At 46.1% G+C, this 18,092-nt stretch overlaps 2 protein-coding genes across 2 annotated transcripts; one reads left to right on the top strand and one right to left on the bottom strand.

Moving 5' to 3' along the window:
• Window positions 1–10,901: 10,901 nt before the first annotated feature.
• On the bottom strand, window positions 10,902–12,858 carry LDX57_013030 (uncharacterized protein; the record flags this gene model as incomplete). Its single annotated transcript, XM_046094779.1, has 1 exon — window positions 10,902–12,858. The coding sequence occupies one exon, from the start codon at window positions 12,856–12,858 to the stop codon at window positions 10,939–10,941; it is 1,920 nt and encodes a 639-aa protein (XP_045950758.1). The 3' UTR covers window positions 10,902–10,938.
• Window positions 12,859–16,156: 3,298 nt separating this feature from the next.
• On the top strand, window positions 16,157–17,202 carry LDX57_013029 (uncharacterized protein; the record flags this gene model as incomplete). The annotated part of the gene is made up of 2 exons (XM_046094778.1): window positions 16,157–16,191; window positions 16,257–17,202. 2 exons carry the CDS (start codon window positions 16,157–16,159, stop codon window positions 17,200–17,202), a joined length of 981 nt encoding a protein of 326 aa, XP_045950757.1.
• Between the last annotated feature and the right edge of the window lie 890 nt (window positions 17,203–18,092).

Genomic DNA, 18,092 nt, shown 5'->3' with positions numbered 1-18,092 from the left:
CACCGAGGGAACAGTATTTCCGATCTGCTTGCGAGATCCAAATTAAAATTCTAATAGAAATATCTGCAAACTGGCAGATTTATACTGGGTAAAGCGTCGAAGATTAGAAGGGTGATAGTTGTCTACTCCGCCCCTGCAAGTAATCATCTTCACCTGTCAATTTCCGTTGAGGAATATTATCCATCCTCCACACCTCGGTAGAACTCTTCCAGACTTCCTCTTCTTTTCATTCTCCATGAACAATGCATACTATAACTCACTGTCTTGGAGTGTTCGTAAGACACCTTAAATTGGAAGAGGAACTTTCCAATCGTCATATCCGTCTCGTGGTCTAAGCTTCCAGGGCCTTTCGCCAATTCTCGGTGTAAGGGCTTTCCGCATCTCAGAGAGGATTTGATCCTTTCAAACTGTAACAGCTCGTCGACTTTGGAGTTCTCTTGAACAATCTGTAAAAGCGTACTTGCTTGAAAAGAGCAAATAATTGCTGATTTCGGAATACTGCCCCAGATAAGATATTCCGCGACGCCATTGTACCAAGAGAACCTAAGGTTCAGTGTCTTTGTCAGGGTATGGGCAGAGTAAACGGATGTTGCCAGCTTCTTTTAGTTAACTATCGAAACAAGGCGCCCCCTTTGTTCTATAGAGCTCGGTGTATCCCCGGAAGCATCACTTTGAAAGTGGAAATAAATGGGGGAAAAGAGTCTTCTTTATCTGTACGTGATTCTCAATGTACTGATTGAATACTCCTTGTGGAACCTTGTGTGGACATATTCCGTACTTTTAGCGAAAAGTCCGGCTTGATATAATCTTCTCGAATTGACATCTTGTGAGTCGACATTGGACCATCTATAAAGTAGAGGTGGAATTTCTTTCATAATACTTTGCAGGTCTGGGTGCATGTTTCCCTCATGGGCGCAGAAGAGGCATATCTTGCCACCGCCTGTAACGAGAATAGGAACGTCTTGGTTCTCATCACTCCTATGGTAATTCCCAGGTATGACTGATGTTGTATAGGCCCAGCACCGGTGGACTACTCGCTTTCGCTCGATGTTCTGAAAATTTGCCATAAATCCGCATATCTTCATCTGCCGGTCTCATGGGGCGCTGGCTGTTGCTGGAGTTGGCGCTCCGTTTCCACTTGCGCTGTACAGTATGTCTCACGGGTCCCTAATAGAAGTTCTATTTCAATATATCATTTCAAGGAAAGGGGAAACTACTATTGGCTTACTGGTGCGTCAATTCTTTTATGGCCTCCCACGTTCTTTGGTGGCTGGGCGCGGTAAACTGAAGTATCGATGTTATCTTCGTCTTTTTCGTCAAGTTGGAGTTTTAGATGCTGAGCACTTTGCTTGATTATCCTGATATGTAATAGGATATTGGTGGATATTGAAAAGGAATCTTCTATGACTGTCGAGTAACTCGGTACCAATAGCGCCCTGCCATTTCAGTGGATGTGTTTGAAAACTTATATGAATGAAAGTAGAAAGATAGACAGGACACTGTCCTATATCTGTTAGGTAGGGCCCTATCCTCTATCTGTTGAATAGGGCTCTGTGAGAAGAGAGATGAAGTGTGGAAGAAGAAGAGAGAAGAAGAGAAAGAAGGAGGGGGAAAGAGGTTTATATAGGAATCGGCTCTATGATAATTCGCTCTATCTGTTATTCCTTCTTTATTCACTAAATTCCTATCTTTTTACTTCTATCTTCTTCCATAACTTATATAGTCACCTTTAGATTCACAGTTTTCAAGAAACTTCCCAGAACTTCATTCTATCTCTTCACCTTTGTGATTCTGTGAATCTGTGTATAAGGGGCAGCACTGCACTTCTAGAGTGAGACACTTGGTTCCCTTAGATGTAAGTACCGAAAGGGCGGAACACCTGCGGTACGACTGCCACGGACGAAGATTTTGTACAATATTTTTGTATCAGTACGAAAGATTTCCACAAGTGTTTTTAAACTAAACGCTTATTACCGAGACCAGACCATGAGTCCTCCCACTCGGATAGATCATCAACATAGAGCCTCCTTCCATCCGGGTCTTGGAACGCTAAGCCCAAGAGTAACCCAAACAGGCTTTTAAGTACCATTTTATTTGCTGGCAAGCGCCGGGCAATGTTCTTCGTGATCCGACTTTTTCTTAAACACCGAGAAGCTAAGACTGCAACAGAGCGGAAGAGCCTTTTTTTCTCTAACGGCAACCGTGGGCTCTTGCCAGGAGGACTCTTTGGGTAGGCCTTTGTATGAGGTGGAATTCGAAGATATTGAGCTTTCCTTGGTAGCAATTGTCGCCTTCGGCTTTTCCTCGATCGAACTACTTGCGGGAGGTTCTTCTTCCATCTTACTCTAGGCCATGACCTATTATCCGACAAAATAGCCGTTTGTTCGTGCGTCTCAGGTGCTTTAACACTATTATAGGAGGTGTTGGTATCCTTGTAAAAAGTAGTATCCGCTATATCGTGTTCTGATAAGGTGGGAGGACTCTTTGCTATTGTTTGCCGCTGCAACGGACTAATTGCCGTTGTTACCTGATCCGCAAGGCGCAGGTGTCCTTGGCTTGCCTGTCCAGGGGCGTTTGGCCCGTTCAGGTAGATCCGGTCTAAGAGCCCAAAGATAAACAGAGCCCAAATTTCTAATACTGTAAGCTCTGAAGGAGGAGAGACCATGGTTGTATTGGTTAATGGTTATCGCCGTTGGTTTTGAAGCCGGTTTGCTCTTTACAATGTCAATATATATAAGGCACTCTTACCAACCACTGTTTTTGAGCGCCTCCAGTATGCAAATTGAGGGCGAAACCAATTTGGAGACCGTAGAATTCCGGATTTCATTAATACCAAGTATGTTTTGTACTAGTGTTGATCAGATGGCCTAGATAATTAAAAGTGAGGGTAGAAAAATCTTTTACCTAATCTGGACGTGCAATAGTTAGTTAACTGCTTAACAATACCAAAAGCCAAAGTAGAGAACTCGAAAAGACAGCATGTCTGTGTTCACCAGTCACCACATTCTTTTGACTCATTGAGTTTAGCGTACTTGCCGCCCACCTGAACCCCCTCTAAAAATTTAGCTGCCAAGCCTGTCCTGCTGATTTCGTCGCGTGGCCGCGGGAGCTGTGACTAAGCCAGCAATTGATCGCCTTGCTTGAGCCGAAATGATCATCGCTAATCATTCAACATAATTACATCTTATGATGAAATGAGCGTTTTGAAGCTCTAGACTGCCATAACGTCGGATGTACTGCGTAGTCTTACCGCAGTGGAGTAAGCTAATCCTTAACCTATTAGTTAACCAAAGAAAAAGCAGAACGAAAACCGGTCTCCGCTGTTGATATTAATTACTTATCTTGGGATAAGTGATTTAAGACTGTCTTTATGATACAACAGCATACAATAAATTATACTAAATGGAGCCAAGTGTTAACCTACTTAGACGAGCGGATTAGTGCAGCAAGGTGATTGGTGCTGAGTGGTTTAATTACCCCAGTGATTAACCTGATTCTAAAGTTCAATATACTATAAGGCAGCATGCGACCCTTTAAGACACAACTAAATCCGGATCAAGCGAAAGACAGAACTTCAAAAAAAGGATCTCAAATACATGCAGTAAACAAGATGTCTGCGAACTTTCAAAATGTGAACAGTCTTGGTTTAGGAGACAAAATATCACAACCTTTTCGGGTTCTTGTATGCCAATTGCCAAGCGAACGTTCATATATAATCCCAAACAAACTTCCTCATCGAATCTGTCAATATAAAAGCAGGAATAGTCAAAATTTGGCTTTAAAGCTCCTTGGTCCTTCAAAATGCTTCAGCCTCAATTTCCCGAAGTCCAATGACTGATTGTCCCATGGCAATTGGAGAAATAATGGATATCAGCCGAACAGCTCCTGAACTAGACTTGGTCAATCACAAAATCGCCATACACTGCGTCTGGGGGGGATCTTACAACTCAGCTTCGTGTATTCTCTCAGCTGCTGCAGAAGACTAAGAATGCACCACGTGCTTCCATGCTCTAGTGGGCTCAATTTGATATTTAGACCGGCCTTGAGAGACAAGTTTGTGCCAGTTCGTGGGATCACCACGGAAGACATGCTTAACGGCACTTCCGTAGGTAGGCTCTTCCCCGTCAAGTCCACTAAATTTCCACAGCTCTTCCTGAACACCAGGTCCCTGGCCTATAGCGAGGTGCACATGTTTTCCAGCCCCTGCATCGTAGACGGCAATGAATGGGAAATCAAAGTTGACGGTGAAAGGTAGCAGCATGCGAACCAGGCGCCATAGAGACGATCGAGTAACATGCTGCGATAGGAAGTCATTAATGAATTTCCAGCGTTGTGTTATGCGACTCTCCGACGAATGGATGAACACACAATGATAGTTGCAGATATCATTCATTCGGGCTTCGTCGGTTTCGATGGATGTTATAACATCCTTGATGCGACGCAATCCACATTCCACCGTCTCCTACCCCCGAGGTTGTGGGCAATGGGTCGGGGCCTTGATAATAAAGATCTCTATCATTTCATCCCCATAGAGTTCCTTCATATAGTTGATAAAGGGCAATTTTTTCACGTCCTTGTCACTGGTCAAGACAAATGCTGTTCTCAGGGGCTCGTTCCCATCTCGGCGTGACGTGGGCAAAACCTTTTTACACATCCAATTTTCTGGGACCTCACTGGGACTGATGCATCGTACCTGGCCGTAATCGGGTTGCCGATAGAGGAGTAAATTCTCATTGGGCAGCACAGGATTACCCACAGGATTACCCTTGACAGCCAGCATGATCGCTTTGAGAGAATCGATAAACGTGAAATGCATTTTGTGAATGAAAGATAGATCAGGCGAAGAGGACAGGTTTCTGCGTGGAGGACTTCGAACGCGGTGCGCACTCTGCTTTCTGAGACCTGGCCACAGCTTTATACCCGGACTTTTCGAGCATATGTCAGACCTAGAGTGGATCTTAGGGCCCTCCTCCCAAATCTAGAAAGGCATTTCTCCACCGTGTGATTCACAAGTGAGCTCCGCATTCACGCCAGGAAGGCAGCCTAATGTCAAGAACGGCAAGTAAGCCACAAAAGGGCCATCATAGAGGTGGCTCATACCCGTTTCCCTTGGCGGTTGCATCGTCTTTTGAGATGACATATGCCATGGTACATAGAATGTGCCTTGCCCCTCCGTGATGCAATTTGCATTGACTAGGCTGACACTGCTGGCTCCCGGTCTTCCATACCTGACCATGCCGTCATTCACTTGCCATATTTTCAGTATGACAAAACATATGACGAAATCAACAGTCCAAGGAACTTGTTCGAAGCTCAATCGCAGCCTTGTGTGCTCAAGAACTGCGCTCGAAGGTAACTCCGGTGCCCGTATTCGAAAGGTTAAAAGACGCCATCAGCCCATAGTCCTGATGAGCCCCAACGGCGAAACCTGAGACGCTCTACACACTCTTCCTTCTAACCTTTCAGTTGAAACGCTCATCCTTTCTGCAATTATTGCGTTGCCCTTCCTTTCCTTACCTAACAACACAAGAGAATTATCAGGAAAATTTAAGGAGCAAAATGGAGGTTATCGGTAGGATTACGGATGACGTTCCTAGTTTTCGGGAGTTTATGCGATCGGAGAGTGCGGTCATATTTGGAAATGCAGCTCTACAGTGTTTACTGAAACGCTATACTGGAAGAGAGCAATGGGCGTCAGGGGAGATTGATTTTTTGGTGTCGCTGTCTCATCGGATTGAGCCGGTGGAAATAGTAGCGGAGGCAGATCACAGAGGGAAAGTGGTGAAAAGAGCGCAGCCTGTTGAAAGACTACCGATATGGAGAGATAGGTTGAGCAAGGAAGGATTTGGAGAGGCACGGGAGAAGTACGAAGGGAGTGGAACGAGTGGCAAATTGGTAAGTGAATGAGGATTTGTGAATTGAGAATGATGATGACAGAAGAGGGAAAGATGCACTGATTGGAGGTGATGGTATGAATATACTAACGGATGGTAGGCGTTTCGGTTTGAACGCAGGGATGGCAAGGTAGTCAATGTTGTGTTTTGCAGAGGATTGATAGATGAGGAGTGTGTGGAAGGGAGCATATTGACTTGCTTGAGATGTTATATTGGATGGGATATGGGGGCGTGCGTTGCGCCGGAGATTACACTTGGACAGAAGATCTTTGCAGAGACCAGCAATTGGGTCGAGGAAAATCGCCTTCCGAGAGAGTCTTCCGCAATGGGAAGAATGGCAATGAGGCTTTTTGGTACGGTAGGGCCTCGGGAGACGATGAACAGAAAGGTGGAAGTGTATGTGAAACGTGGATTTACGAAGATGGTAGCGGAGGAAGGATTATTCTCGCAGTTGATTAAGATGAAGGTATGGGAGGATAGCAATGATGGAGATGGAAGCAAGTTGTGTTGCGGGAAAGTGATAAGAAGGTTTATGTGATATAGTAATGTGGGCCATAGTGTTAAGAAGATGCAGGGCATAGGTACGTACGGAATGTTAGGGATATTTTTGTATGTCAGAGGAATGGGAAGTTGTGAGAATCTACAGAACAGAGGACAGTGTGTACATATCGTCTTCCCTACCAGACAACTGGTGCTTCAAACTAATCGCATCCGCGCCACTACACTCTGACTTATGAAGGCAAAATTAGAACCGATGATGAATACAAATAGTTTTTATCGGCAAGACTGTCGCCTTTTATTCGGCGATTTTGAATTTAGCAGGTAATATAACATCGTAGTGGCTTCTGTTACAGTAGACTTTCATATTGATCAGAACTGAAGTAGCAATAATAGTTTGGATCTAATCTTTTTGAAGGTAGACTACAAAACGGAGAAAATAATTTACTTGTCCTCTATAATAACTGATTTTTTAGATTTCTGTTAGTATTAATGTATTCTAATAATGAGAATGCCGCCGCGGTGAAGGAAAGGCGAATCTATTAAAATGCTCGAGTGGTGTTTTAACTAACTCATTTAGTGTTCACTAAATCATCCCTGCACTGCATCTTCTGTATCCACAGGACGTATTGGCAGTATTATTTAGTGGGTTATATTAAAAATATTTTTCACGACAAAAAAGGAACTCGATAGTATTTTCGACTAGGCATTTTTATTATTACCTTAACAATGAGTGGCCTGAATGCTGAAGTGTAAGAATGTTGCTTCCGTATCTTTTCCCAAAGCAGCCCAACTAATGGGGAATACGACAGTTGAACTAACCCTTTTTTAAATCTAATTATTCACTCTGTACTGTTGAGCAAACATGTTTGAAGCTTTGACTAGATAAAGGGTTAGTACTCTAGAAGAAATACTTAAGAATGGATAGAGAGCCTTCTCAATTGATCCTTGGTAGATAAGGACGATTCCGCATCACCAAGGAAAACGCTAGGTTCTTCGGCATGGAACAGCTTTTCCAACGTACGCTTATTCGCAGATCTTTCCATTATATTTGGGAGAATTTCTCGAAGGTGCTGCATACACGCCGCGCACTTCCTCAGATTGCAACTTTCTCAACAAACAAGTCACAACCGGTAGGTCTTGTTGCCCATTCTTATCAAACGGAAGATACTAAAGTCTATAGACTGTCTCAGGCATCAAAAGTCCACATTTTCCCGGAGATAAGACCTTGGACGGCTACAAACCTAGCTTCCACGGGCATAAGTTGGGAAAGGAGGCAATAGCTTGCATGCAACTCGATACGGCTCAAAATATGTGCTATTATCCGGGAAAGCTCCATGGCGGTGTCCAGTCGTTCTTGTTGGATCAGATTCTAGCTGATTGCTGCCAGCCGGCAGTAACGGCTAATCTTAATATATCTTTCCTCAAGTCGATAGACCCAGGAAAGCCGATAATGCTTTTCGCACGACCTGTGAGAGTTGAGGGGCGGAAGATCTACATGGAGGCCAGCATCAAAGTTCGTGATGAGAAAACCGGGACTATGATTGACATGACGCGGGCGAATGCACTATTTATTCATCCAGCATAGGAGTAGGAAGAATGTAAAAGGTGTTTTCAATAGCGTTTAAGTTGTATTAAGTAGAAAAAAGGGAGCGAGTGATACGTTATATTAAACTATCAAGCAGACTTCGCACGTTGCTTCTTATAAAAAATATACGCAGCATTATTTTCGAATGCATTCTACGCAGTGGCGTTAGCAATTCAGTAACCCCAAGGAAGGAGGATTCAAGGCCGGCTCTTGAGTACCCCGATGGGACATTACAAATGGACAAAGATGGTGCCTTCTACATGGAGGGAAGGCAGATGGGCGATCCGAAGCATGCTCTGGATCAATAGAGATATGGAGGCGGAGCAAGTGACGATAGAATCCCCGGATCTGACTGCGGCGGTCATCCGGCTTCCCGGGCGATTGATCTTTATGGCATCAGTTTTTAGAGGATTTGCTTGACATTGGCATTGATCCTTCCAATAGTTAGTTAGTTATTGAAGTGCGGAGTTAACTAAGCAAGAGATCATCGCCTTGCTTGACCAAACTGATCATGCAACCCGATTAATATGAATCGTATGGTATAAGATCATGCAATTCAGCTCATTTCATGGCGATCCTGAAGCCCCTGAGACTGCATAAATATCGGCTTCTTTATCGTGTAGTTAGAAAGGGATAAGCCTTCAATTCATTCGTTTGATATAGCCAATATAATCGCTTCATTCGATTTCTTTAGTGATCCAATCCATTTACATCCTTAGTCATTCTGCTTGCCAAGCCTTCGCACGTCGATACTGGGGTATTCGAGGTGGGGAAAGACGTAATACTGCACAAGCTATTGCCAGTTTTGGACTACGCTGGCAACCGTTCATTCCCACAAATCCGCTTAATCACATGTTGGTTGAGCGTTTGCTCCACTGGGTTCAAATACAGGACCTGTCCGCGTGATGCGGTCATTTTGCACCATGTGCATCTGTTTTTGACGCTTGGCGAAAACGGAGCACGGTTATACTCAACGATTCCGTTCAACAACAAAGGAGGTCTTTCTTTGCACGCCCCGGGAACTTTCTTAAGTACATCCCCTTATAACCAACGTCAGTAGCATAGAAATGGCTGCTCATCACCAGGACAAACCAATAACCTTCTTTCCCTACGTCTTTCCTACTTTCTTTGGGAGGAACGTCTAACCCTTAAAGACCGTGTGAATTAAAACAGGTTTGGTTCTTCGTATAAACAATATTATGTAGAGCTTGGGTTATTAAAAAATATACGCAACGATAGGTATCTAAACCTGAAGTATTTATTAATCACAGGGCAGGAACCCATAATGTAAATTGGATAGCCACTGTGGATAACTGTGAAGTACGCTCGCTGCAAAAGGGACAAAACAGAACTGGAAATGCATGTTCTGGTAGAATGAAATCTCCCTCCGCAGCAACGGTTCTTTTTCTCGCTGAACAAGTATTAGGAGAGTCAATTATATACTTTTGAGAAACCTACTCTTAAAGTTAAACTAAATGGAGCCTACCTGAATTTAAACTACCACTCAAGCGACGTACCGTACCAAAACCGTATCTATTTAATCGCTGCTTATTGTATTGGTTTGGTAGGATTTATTGACAGCTAGGCTGACGATGAAATTGGTGGAATGTTTGATCAATTCTACTACGCAGCGAGGTTGCAGACTAACTAATCGCTGTGTGGGTCATGTGGTGCACTAAACTACATTAGGAAGCTCGCACATGCGAGGCACCGCCAACATTTATCATAATTATCATTCAAGAATCAAGATAAAGACAACCCAACACCATACTTCTTATTTCCCTGCATTACTGTTATTGTTGACACGACAGGGGCTTCTTCTGGAAAGATAGGTATATGCGATACAATGGACTCTGCCGAGCATAGCGCAGGCTACAAGCATGGAAACACAATAACGAAAAGAAATGGTTTTCTACACGAACAGACCTACGCACATCAAGGTTAGCGAAACTCCCGGAAATGAAGACAGCCTGTCCTTTATTTGCAAAGTTAACATAACATGGGAGAGAATAGAAAATTTTCTAAAATCATGGTGTCAGTCAATGCGTTTGAAAGTCACTGGTTTCTTCGCCTTGCTAAGGATGTCGCACGTGACTGAAAGGCCTGTCCTATATCGATCTTGGAATAAAGGCAAAAGCATGGGTTCAAACAGGCGACCCCACGTAAGCCTTATGGGTGGCAAAAGGGCAGGCCTAGGAAATGTTCGTTGAACTTTGATTTTCCATATAATGTATTCCTCCAGTACCGGAGACAGTCATTGCTAACTGAACCTTTAGATGGTAAGGTGGCCGCGCAAATATTTTAGGACCAGTAAATCGACAACCCAAGGGAACCAATTTCGAAAGCTGCGCCGTCATTATCTGGGAAAAGGTGCTTATTTTAAAGATTATACGCGACATTGCCAGAATAAGTCGATACCTTGGGACAAAGGATTATGCGATATTCCTCCTGCAGAAGATATTTTCTCAATCAAGAACACTGGAGTTAAAAACCTGGAGCCTGCGCCAATAGCTGGGAGAAAGCCTTGGGATCAGCTGCCGCGAGCGCTATCCGCACCCCTTGAGACATGGACACTCCAGCTAGGGGAAACTGTTGAAGTAAACCTAGGTCAAGAGGGAAGAGGATACGCAAAAGTATCAGATATACTCAAGTTCAAAACCGGCGCCCTGGTCGTTTATTCTTTTTCCTTTCTTTGCTATGTGCCAAGGGCGCGCTAGTCCTGGTAAGGAAAGGCTCATATTAACAGTCACTACTCGTTGAATGGTACATACGGTACCGCACCGTATAGAAACGATCGAGTGTATTAACGAAGTTAGTTATTAATCCTTGCACAGTGCATTACGTCATCTCCAGTCTAGACTTGTGTAAATCAAAATATAAGGCTTAGCGATCCCAGGCCCTCTTTTTACATAGAGGTTAGAAATATAAGGAGATTGGATTGTGTTATTAAAAACAGATTCAATCGGAAGGTGTACGAAATCTAATAACGAGAACACGACCGGTCGGATACCCCAGGGCAAGTATATCATGTTTGGTAGCATGACATCCATGTCCACGAAATTCAGGAGGAAGCCATATTACGCTTTTACCTCTCCAATAGACCCAGGAGTTCTCAACTGATATCTGGGAGCCTTGGTTGTGCTCCATATGGGTATTACCTGAGGCCACTGAATCAACCGAGTCAAAATGGCCCTCGAGGGTTCGCAGCTCCGCACCGGTCTGGGCATCCCAGAGCTTGATGGTCTTATCAACAGATCCGGACACGATTCTCTGGCCGTCCGGTGAAAAGGCCACTGAATAAACCGAGCCAGAATGGCCCTCGAGGGTTTGCAGCTCTGCACCGGTCTGGGCATCCCAGAGCTTGATGGTCTGATCGTCAGATCCGGACACGATCCTCCGGCCATCCGGTGAGAAGGCCACTGACCGAACCCAATCAGAATGGCCCTCGAGGGTTCGCTCCACACCGGTCTGGGCATCCCAGAGCTTAATAGTCTGATCGTCAGATCCGGACACGATCCTCCGGCCATCCGGTGAGAAGGCCACTGACCGAACCCAATCAGAATGGCCCTCGAGGGTTCGCTCCACACCGGTCTGGGCATCCCAGAGCTTAATAGTCTTATCGCCTGATCCGGACACGATCCTCCGGCCGTCCGGTGAGAAGGCCACTGAAGGAACCGAATCAGAATGGCCCTCGAGGGTTCGCAGCTCCGCACCGGTCTGGGCATCCCAGAGCTTGATGGTCTGATCGTCAGATCCGGACACGATCCTCCGGCCGTCCGGTGAGAAGGCCACTGACCGAATCCAATGAGAATGGCCCTCGAGGGTTCGCAGCTCCGCACCGGTCTGGGCATCCCAGAGCTTGATGGTCTGATCGACAGATCCGGACACGATCCTCCGGCCGTCCGGTGAGAAGGCCACTGAATAAACCCAGCCAGAATGGCCCTCGAGGGTTCGCAGCTCCGCACCGGTCTGGGCATCCCAGAGCTTGATGGTCTGATCGACAGATCCGGACACGATCCTCCGGCCGTCCGGTGAGAAGGCCACTGAAGGAACCGAATCAGAATGGCCCTCGAGGGTTCGCAGCTCCACACCGGTCTGGGCATCCCAGAGCTTGATGGTCTGATCGACAGATCCGGACACGATCCTCCGGCCGTCCGGTGAGAAGGCCACTGAATAAATCGAGCCAGAATGGCCCTCGAGGGTTCGCAGCTCCACACCGGTCTGGGCATCCCAGAGCTTGATGGTCTTATCGCCAGATCCGGACACGATCCTCCGGCCGTCCGGTGAGAAGGCCACTGAAGGAACCGAGCGAGAATGGCCCTCGAGGGTTCGCAGCTCCGCACCGGTCTGGGCATCCCAGAGCTTGATGGTCTGATCGTCAGATCCGGACACGATCCTCCGGCCGTCCGGTGAGAAGGCCACTGACCGAACCCAATGAGAATGGCCCTCGAGGATTCGCAGCTCCGCACCAATCTGGGCATCCCAGAGCTTGATGGTCTGATCGTCAGATCCGGACACGATCCTCCGGCCATCCGGTGAGAAGGCCACTGACCGAACCCAATCAGAATGGCCCTCGAGGGTTCGCTCCACACCGGTCTGGGCATCCCAGAGCTTAATAGTCTTATCGCCTGATCCGGACACGATCCTCCGGCCGTCCGGTGAGAAGGCCACTGAAGGAACCGAATCAGAATGGCCCTCGAGGGTTCGCAGCTCCGCACCGGTCTGGGCATCCCAGAGCTTGATGGTGTGATCGTGAGATCCGGACACGATCCTCTGGCCGTCCGGTGAGAAGGCCACTGAATAAACCGAATAAGAATGGCCCTCGAGCGTTTGCAGCTCTGCACTCCATGACTTCTGCACTTGTGGCAAGTCAGGCATCCAATTAGGTCGTTGGTTGTGGAAGACTTTTCGAATAACACTCTCTGTAGGAGAGAACGCGAGTCCAGAGCAGTATACTTGAAGTGGGATATTGTCGATCATTTGGATATGCTTCAAGACAAATCGGTTGGCATCCTGTAAAAAGTCTGCTAACTCTGTACTCATATTATCCTTCAAGGACGATTAGTAGCTATACGTGACAGTTTAAATAGCAACTTACTCTTAACCTTGACCTTAGTGCATTGACTATACCAATAGTCCCTGAGGCAAGTCCCATTAAGCTCATAGCCTCCAACCAATGGAGGAAATACTCTTTCAGAAATGAGAATACTTCGATCTCAGACGCATCGGATTTACTCTTGCTGAGGTGATATACCCAGTAGCGGCAAGAGTATTGTAGAACTTGCGAAATGTACTGAGAAATCGCACCATTGCTAATGTCTCCCCGCTGTGTCCCATAACTTGATAATCGGCAGATATTGTGCTTTAACCCTAGACTAGGATCTTTCATGACATGCAGACAATTCTGTAAAAGCTCTTCGTGACTCTTCTTTTCATCAACACGTAAATCGTCGTCCTTTGTGTTGACAAGGAATTCTCGAAATGATAGATGCAGAATGCGGACTGGTGCGCAAGAATCCTTTGGGACACTAAGAACGGAGTGAAATGCGTCCAACAGAGCCGTAAGTTCACCTTCTTCCATACCAATAAGCCTAGAAAGGCTATGAACTGATAGTGGATCAGCAAGGAGAATGATAGCTCCAACTACCTTGCGGAAGTCGTTCTTGAGAACTGCATCGCTCTTAACACGGTCCTTTAATATTGGCAAGTATATTTTCTCCATCTGAGTCGATGCCGTCAGATGCTGATTCTTGAGGATTATATCCAGCTGTCGTGTAGGAACCCGATACTTCTCTCCCACGAAGCGGCAAATTGTGGCTGCGAAGATGAATAGAGGAACAGCCAGTTTGACTAATATCTCCGTCGTCTCACATCCCGGCCAATCTTCAGGGACTTTCCGCCTTCCCCTTATATGAGAAAACTGATATTGGAAGAACACGCGGATGTCATGTTCAATATTGGGCACCTGTTGGAGAACAATGTGTTGATGGTCTTGGTTTTGTTCGAAGCCATCACGGATTGAAAGCTCAGGCCGGCTTGTCAGGAAAATCCGCAGGCGAATGGACTTGGATTTCTGCAGCTGCGGCAAAAGCCTGAGTAAAACTTCAATGTCATCATCTTCGCACTCGTCCAAGGCGTCTATCACAATCACGGAAGTGGTCTCATACTGTTCTCCCTCGCTGAGTGGTTGAAGAAGGAGCTTATCAAATTGCTGATCGAGAGCTTTTGTCGACAAATCTGCATCATTCCGAATTGCCCCTAACATACCAGAGGCCAAATGCGGGTGACTGGCCATTAATTGCCTGGCTATCGTCGAGATGAACCTCCTTGCGTTACCACGGTCCGCTTCGCCTTTCTTGAAGAAAAAACTGGCTCCCAGTAATCCCTTATCTTGAAGTACCTCTGCGACCGTCCGGGAGATGGTAGACTTGCCAGTACCTGCCATACCATTTAACCAAAATATGCATTTGTCGGATGTTTCGGCCCAGCCTATAATCTGGTGAAGAAGATCATGTCTGGTGCCCGGTAGGCACTTCTCTTCATGCTGATCCTCATATGAGTCGTATGGTGCTCCTTTCGCGATAGGTAGACTAAACCTCTTGATGAGAGCTTGTAGATGTTCTGATACCTCTTGATCGATTCTAGCTAGCCGAGACTCTGCCTTTTCCCCATTTCGCATAATGGTATCTAAAGCGTCGAAACGGACCCACTGGCATAGCTTCTGCCATTCTTCCTCAATAAACGATCGAAGTTCGGAAAGGCGTTGATCGGTTATTGGTGTGACACTAATCAACACTTTTTTTCCGATGCTGGCTTGTTGGGTAGCTAAAATCTCTGCAGCATATCGAAGAATGGCCATATAAACCCTGATTGTCGCACGGCCTATCTCAATCTTTTTCTTGGAGCTATTGCGGTAAAACCTCTGCTCGATATAGGCGCATCGAGTAATAATGTCTGCAAGGTATTCTGACGAATTAAACAAGGCATCCCGCAAGTCAAGTCGATTTCGCGCCATCTATGATTGAGAATGTTAGTCTCATCCCGCTCTGGATCGATAGTAACATGGCTCACTGTCAATCCAAGGGAAACGACTGCCCACGCACTTGCTGCATGGTGGGTGGGATCAAAGGCTACCACGGCAGTGATAATATCTTTAAACGACAATGCAGCATCAAGTATTTTCCTTGACACCCTTCGAATATCTATGACTTCTCCTGTTGACCGATGGATTTTGATGCCCCCTTGCTGGTATTCCTTGTACTGTTTCTCGGTTATTTGAATAACCCCATCGACGATATGTCCGGCCTGGGAGAAACTTTCTTCTTTTTCTGATTCAGCACTGGCTTGTACTGTAGACAGAATAACTTGCTCCTCGGGATTTAGCTTATCATAGGCAGATTTCCATAGGTCTTCGGGCAGGGAAGTGTCCTGAGTGTCGACTGTATCGGGCGGTGTGGCTGCGGCGATTGGGACTGATGCGGGAACCACAGACTGGTTGGGTTGACTCCCGACATGATGCGGCTCGGACTTGTTGCGGTGGGAAACACTGAGATTTTTTAACCACCGTTTCATCATGAGCAAATCCAAATAATCACAATGTACGCTAAAACTTTCATGGAGAATGACCTGGGCAGAATGAATGAGGCGAGGTAGACTTTTTACGAGAGTGCCTTGTCTCGATGTGTTGGCGCGGCTGAAAGGGTAGAGTCCCATCGTTGACCAATAACAAGCTGCCATATCATCATGATCAGCTTCCCCCTCCCATCGAGCTTACGTTCCGTTCGAGCCATGGGAAATCGGGGTTAGTCAGCGCCAGCCAGACACTAACTTCCTTCATGCTCAGATCGAACCGTGGGATTAATATGGGACGGGCCGGAGATCCACATAGTCTTTACTGCCAGGGGCACATTTTTTATGTAGAGTTTTTATTTGCAACTATGCCCCTTAGCCTCTTTATCCCGGTTGGATCTGGCTGCAATTACCAGCGGATATTACATGCCGGCCAGAGGTTGCTAATTGTACTGGACTCGATGTGGAAAAATGACGGCCCGTTGTGCAGGTCATGTTACAAAGGCGGGGTACCTCACACCAGACCTAGTCAGTAACTCTGAGCTGCCGTATCACCTCCTTCGCTAGAAAGCTAGCAGCTTATTTGCGCAAGGGCTAGATCAAAACAATGGCTGTGGCTCTATTGATCATTCTTATTGGCTTGTTAGGGATATTCCCCGTGCTGCATAATTTACCCATCGAAGCTAACGCCATATGATGTTTTCTAGGCTCCTCGGCGGCATCTACTGTATTGAAGAGACGGTATGCAGCCCTCTTAACAACTACGCTACGCAGGTCGAATCATGGCAACAAACTCCGTCATATGCCCCTACCCCTGGGAACTTCGGCTTCGATACACCATCCTTTCGTAACCCCTCCCCTCCGCGTATATCGCAGGAACACTCCACTCTATTACCTGAACCCCTGCGTAGGCAAGTCAGCCTCTCTGACAACGCTGACTGGGATGATGAGAGTATATTATACATCATCGAATGGAAAGTAACCATAAACAACCGGGTTGTGTCGAAAGACACCGAACAAGATCTGGAGCTGAAGCCACGTGTCTACTGGCAAGCAATCACCGAGAAGGCCAAAAGGATCATAGACCGGAAGAAGAACTCCAACCAACGCGTGAGACCAGATGATACCACGATCGTGGTTTCTGTGAATGATCGTAAACATCGCGACCTCACGAAACAATTTGAATATACTGATGTCGATTGGACCGCTATAGAGAGGCAACTTCTGTCGTGGAGGACGCTTTTCCATGCGGGGAAGGAGTTAAGGCTTTCCATAACTATCAACTACTTAGAGGACAGCAACCCATCTCCTTCTCGAACGAATAAAAGAGGACCAACATCGACAACGACGAGAATGCTAGGGGAACGGGAAGCCCAAATAGAAGCGGAACGCTCTTCTGGGCAACCTGCTGCCTGGCGGGATGTGTACAAGGTGATGCGTTGCCCTGGTCGACCGTGCCACCATAATGGCCAGTTCTGCTGGTTAGATCCGGCAGGGAAAAAGCATTATAAACTCCTGTCACACCATCTGAGAAGTCTTGTTCAGCACGTGGAGGACGGAAATGTCCTAGAGACCCATGACGATGTTCCATATGAGGTTCGGGAAAGGTTGTATGCAGAGGACGAAAAGCAGCGTGAAAAGGGGCAGAAATAAATTAACCCAGCGAATGGATTAATCCCTCCCATCAACATTCATTTCCTGCCGGCACAGTCACCTCTGTGACGATCTCAACCTCGGCATAAGGAATGACTACCGAGGCTGCTAAGACTGCTAAGATTAGCAAGGATTGCCAAGACCACTGCTTAAGACCAACAGGGTTGCCAAGACTGTATGAACCAAGATGTCAAGGTTTCATGTTAAGATTACAGGAGGATCAGGGCACTAATGAGTGGCACCACCCATTGTTTGTTTGACTTGTTTGCATTTCTGCTTTACTATTTATTCTCCCTGTTAGCAGCGTTCTCCTGTTCTTCTTTCTTTTTCTTCTCTAACTTAGTGTTTTCGTATCTGGCCTACAATGAGATTTATTTCTTTATTCTGAGGTTGTAACAACCTCAGGCATCAACAATTCCAACAGGCAACATTGATGGTCATACGTCGAGGTCCAATCAGGCTGAGAAAATCAACATCCCCGGACTTTTTGAAGTAGCAGTGGATAACTACACTGACTGGCAGCTAACCCGAGTGGACACTGGACTTTTTAAAGATAATATCAAAAAGGCGCGTGATATCACATTGGAAAATTGCCTCGACCTTTCACAGATTTATTACGAGGTGAAGCCCGAGTTTTACGTTGAACGGGGTGTGAAGATAGGAGTTGCCCGCAGGTTTGTGCATGATATCAGTCTGTGGGTGAAGACTTATACACATAAGGATAGCGACAACAGCGTTAATTAATATATAACGGGAGAGATATGTATAATAACTTTATTGGTTCTGTGATATCTTATTGTTACGAACCTAAGCGCTACGAACAAAGACGAGGCTGACAGGGAGGTTGCCAAGAGGAAGCTAGTTCAGGGAAGAACAGTGACAGCCAACCG

Source organism: Aspergillus melleus, assembly GCF_016097325.1.
Source record: "Aspergillus melleus strain CBS 546.65 chromosome Unknown contig9, whole genome shotgun sequence".
In the NCBI taxonomy this organism is placed as follows: Eukaryota; Fungi; Ascomycota; class Eurotiomycetes; order Eurotiales; family Aspergillaceae; genus Aspergillus; species Aspergillus melleus.
Note: the sequence above shows the minus strand (reverse complement) of the source record. Positions and strands in the feature narration are given on the sequence as shown.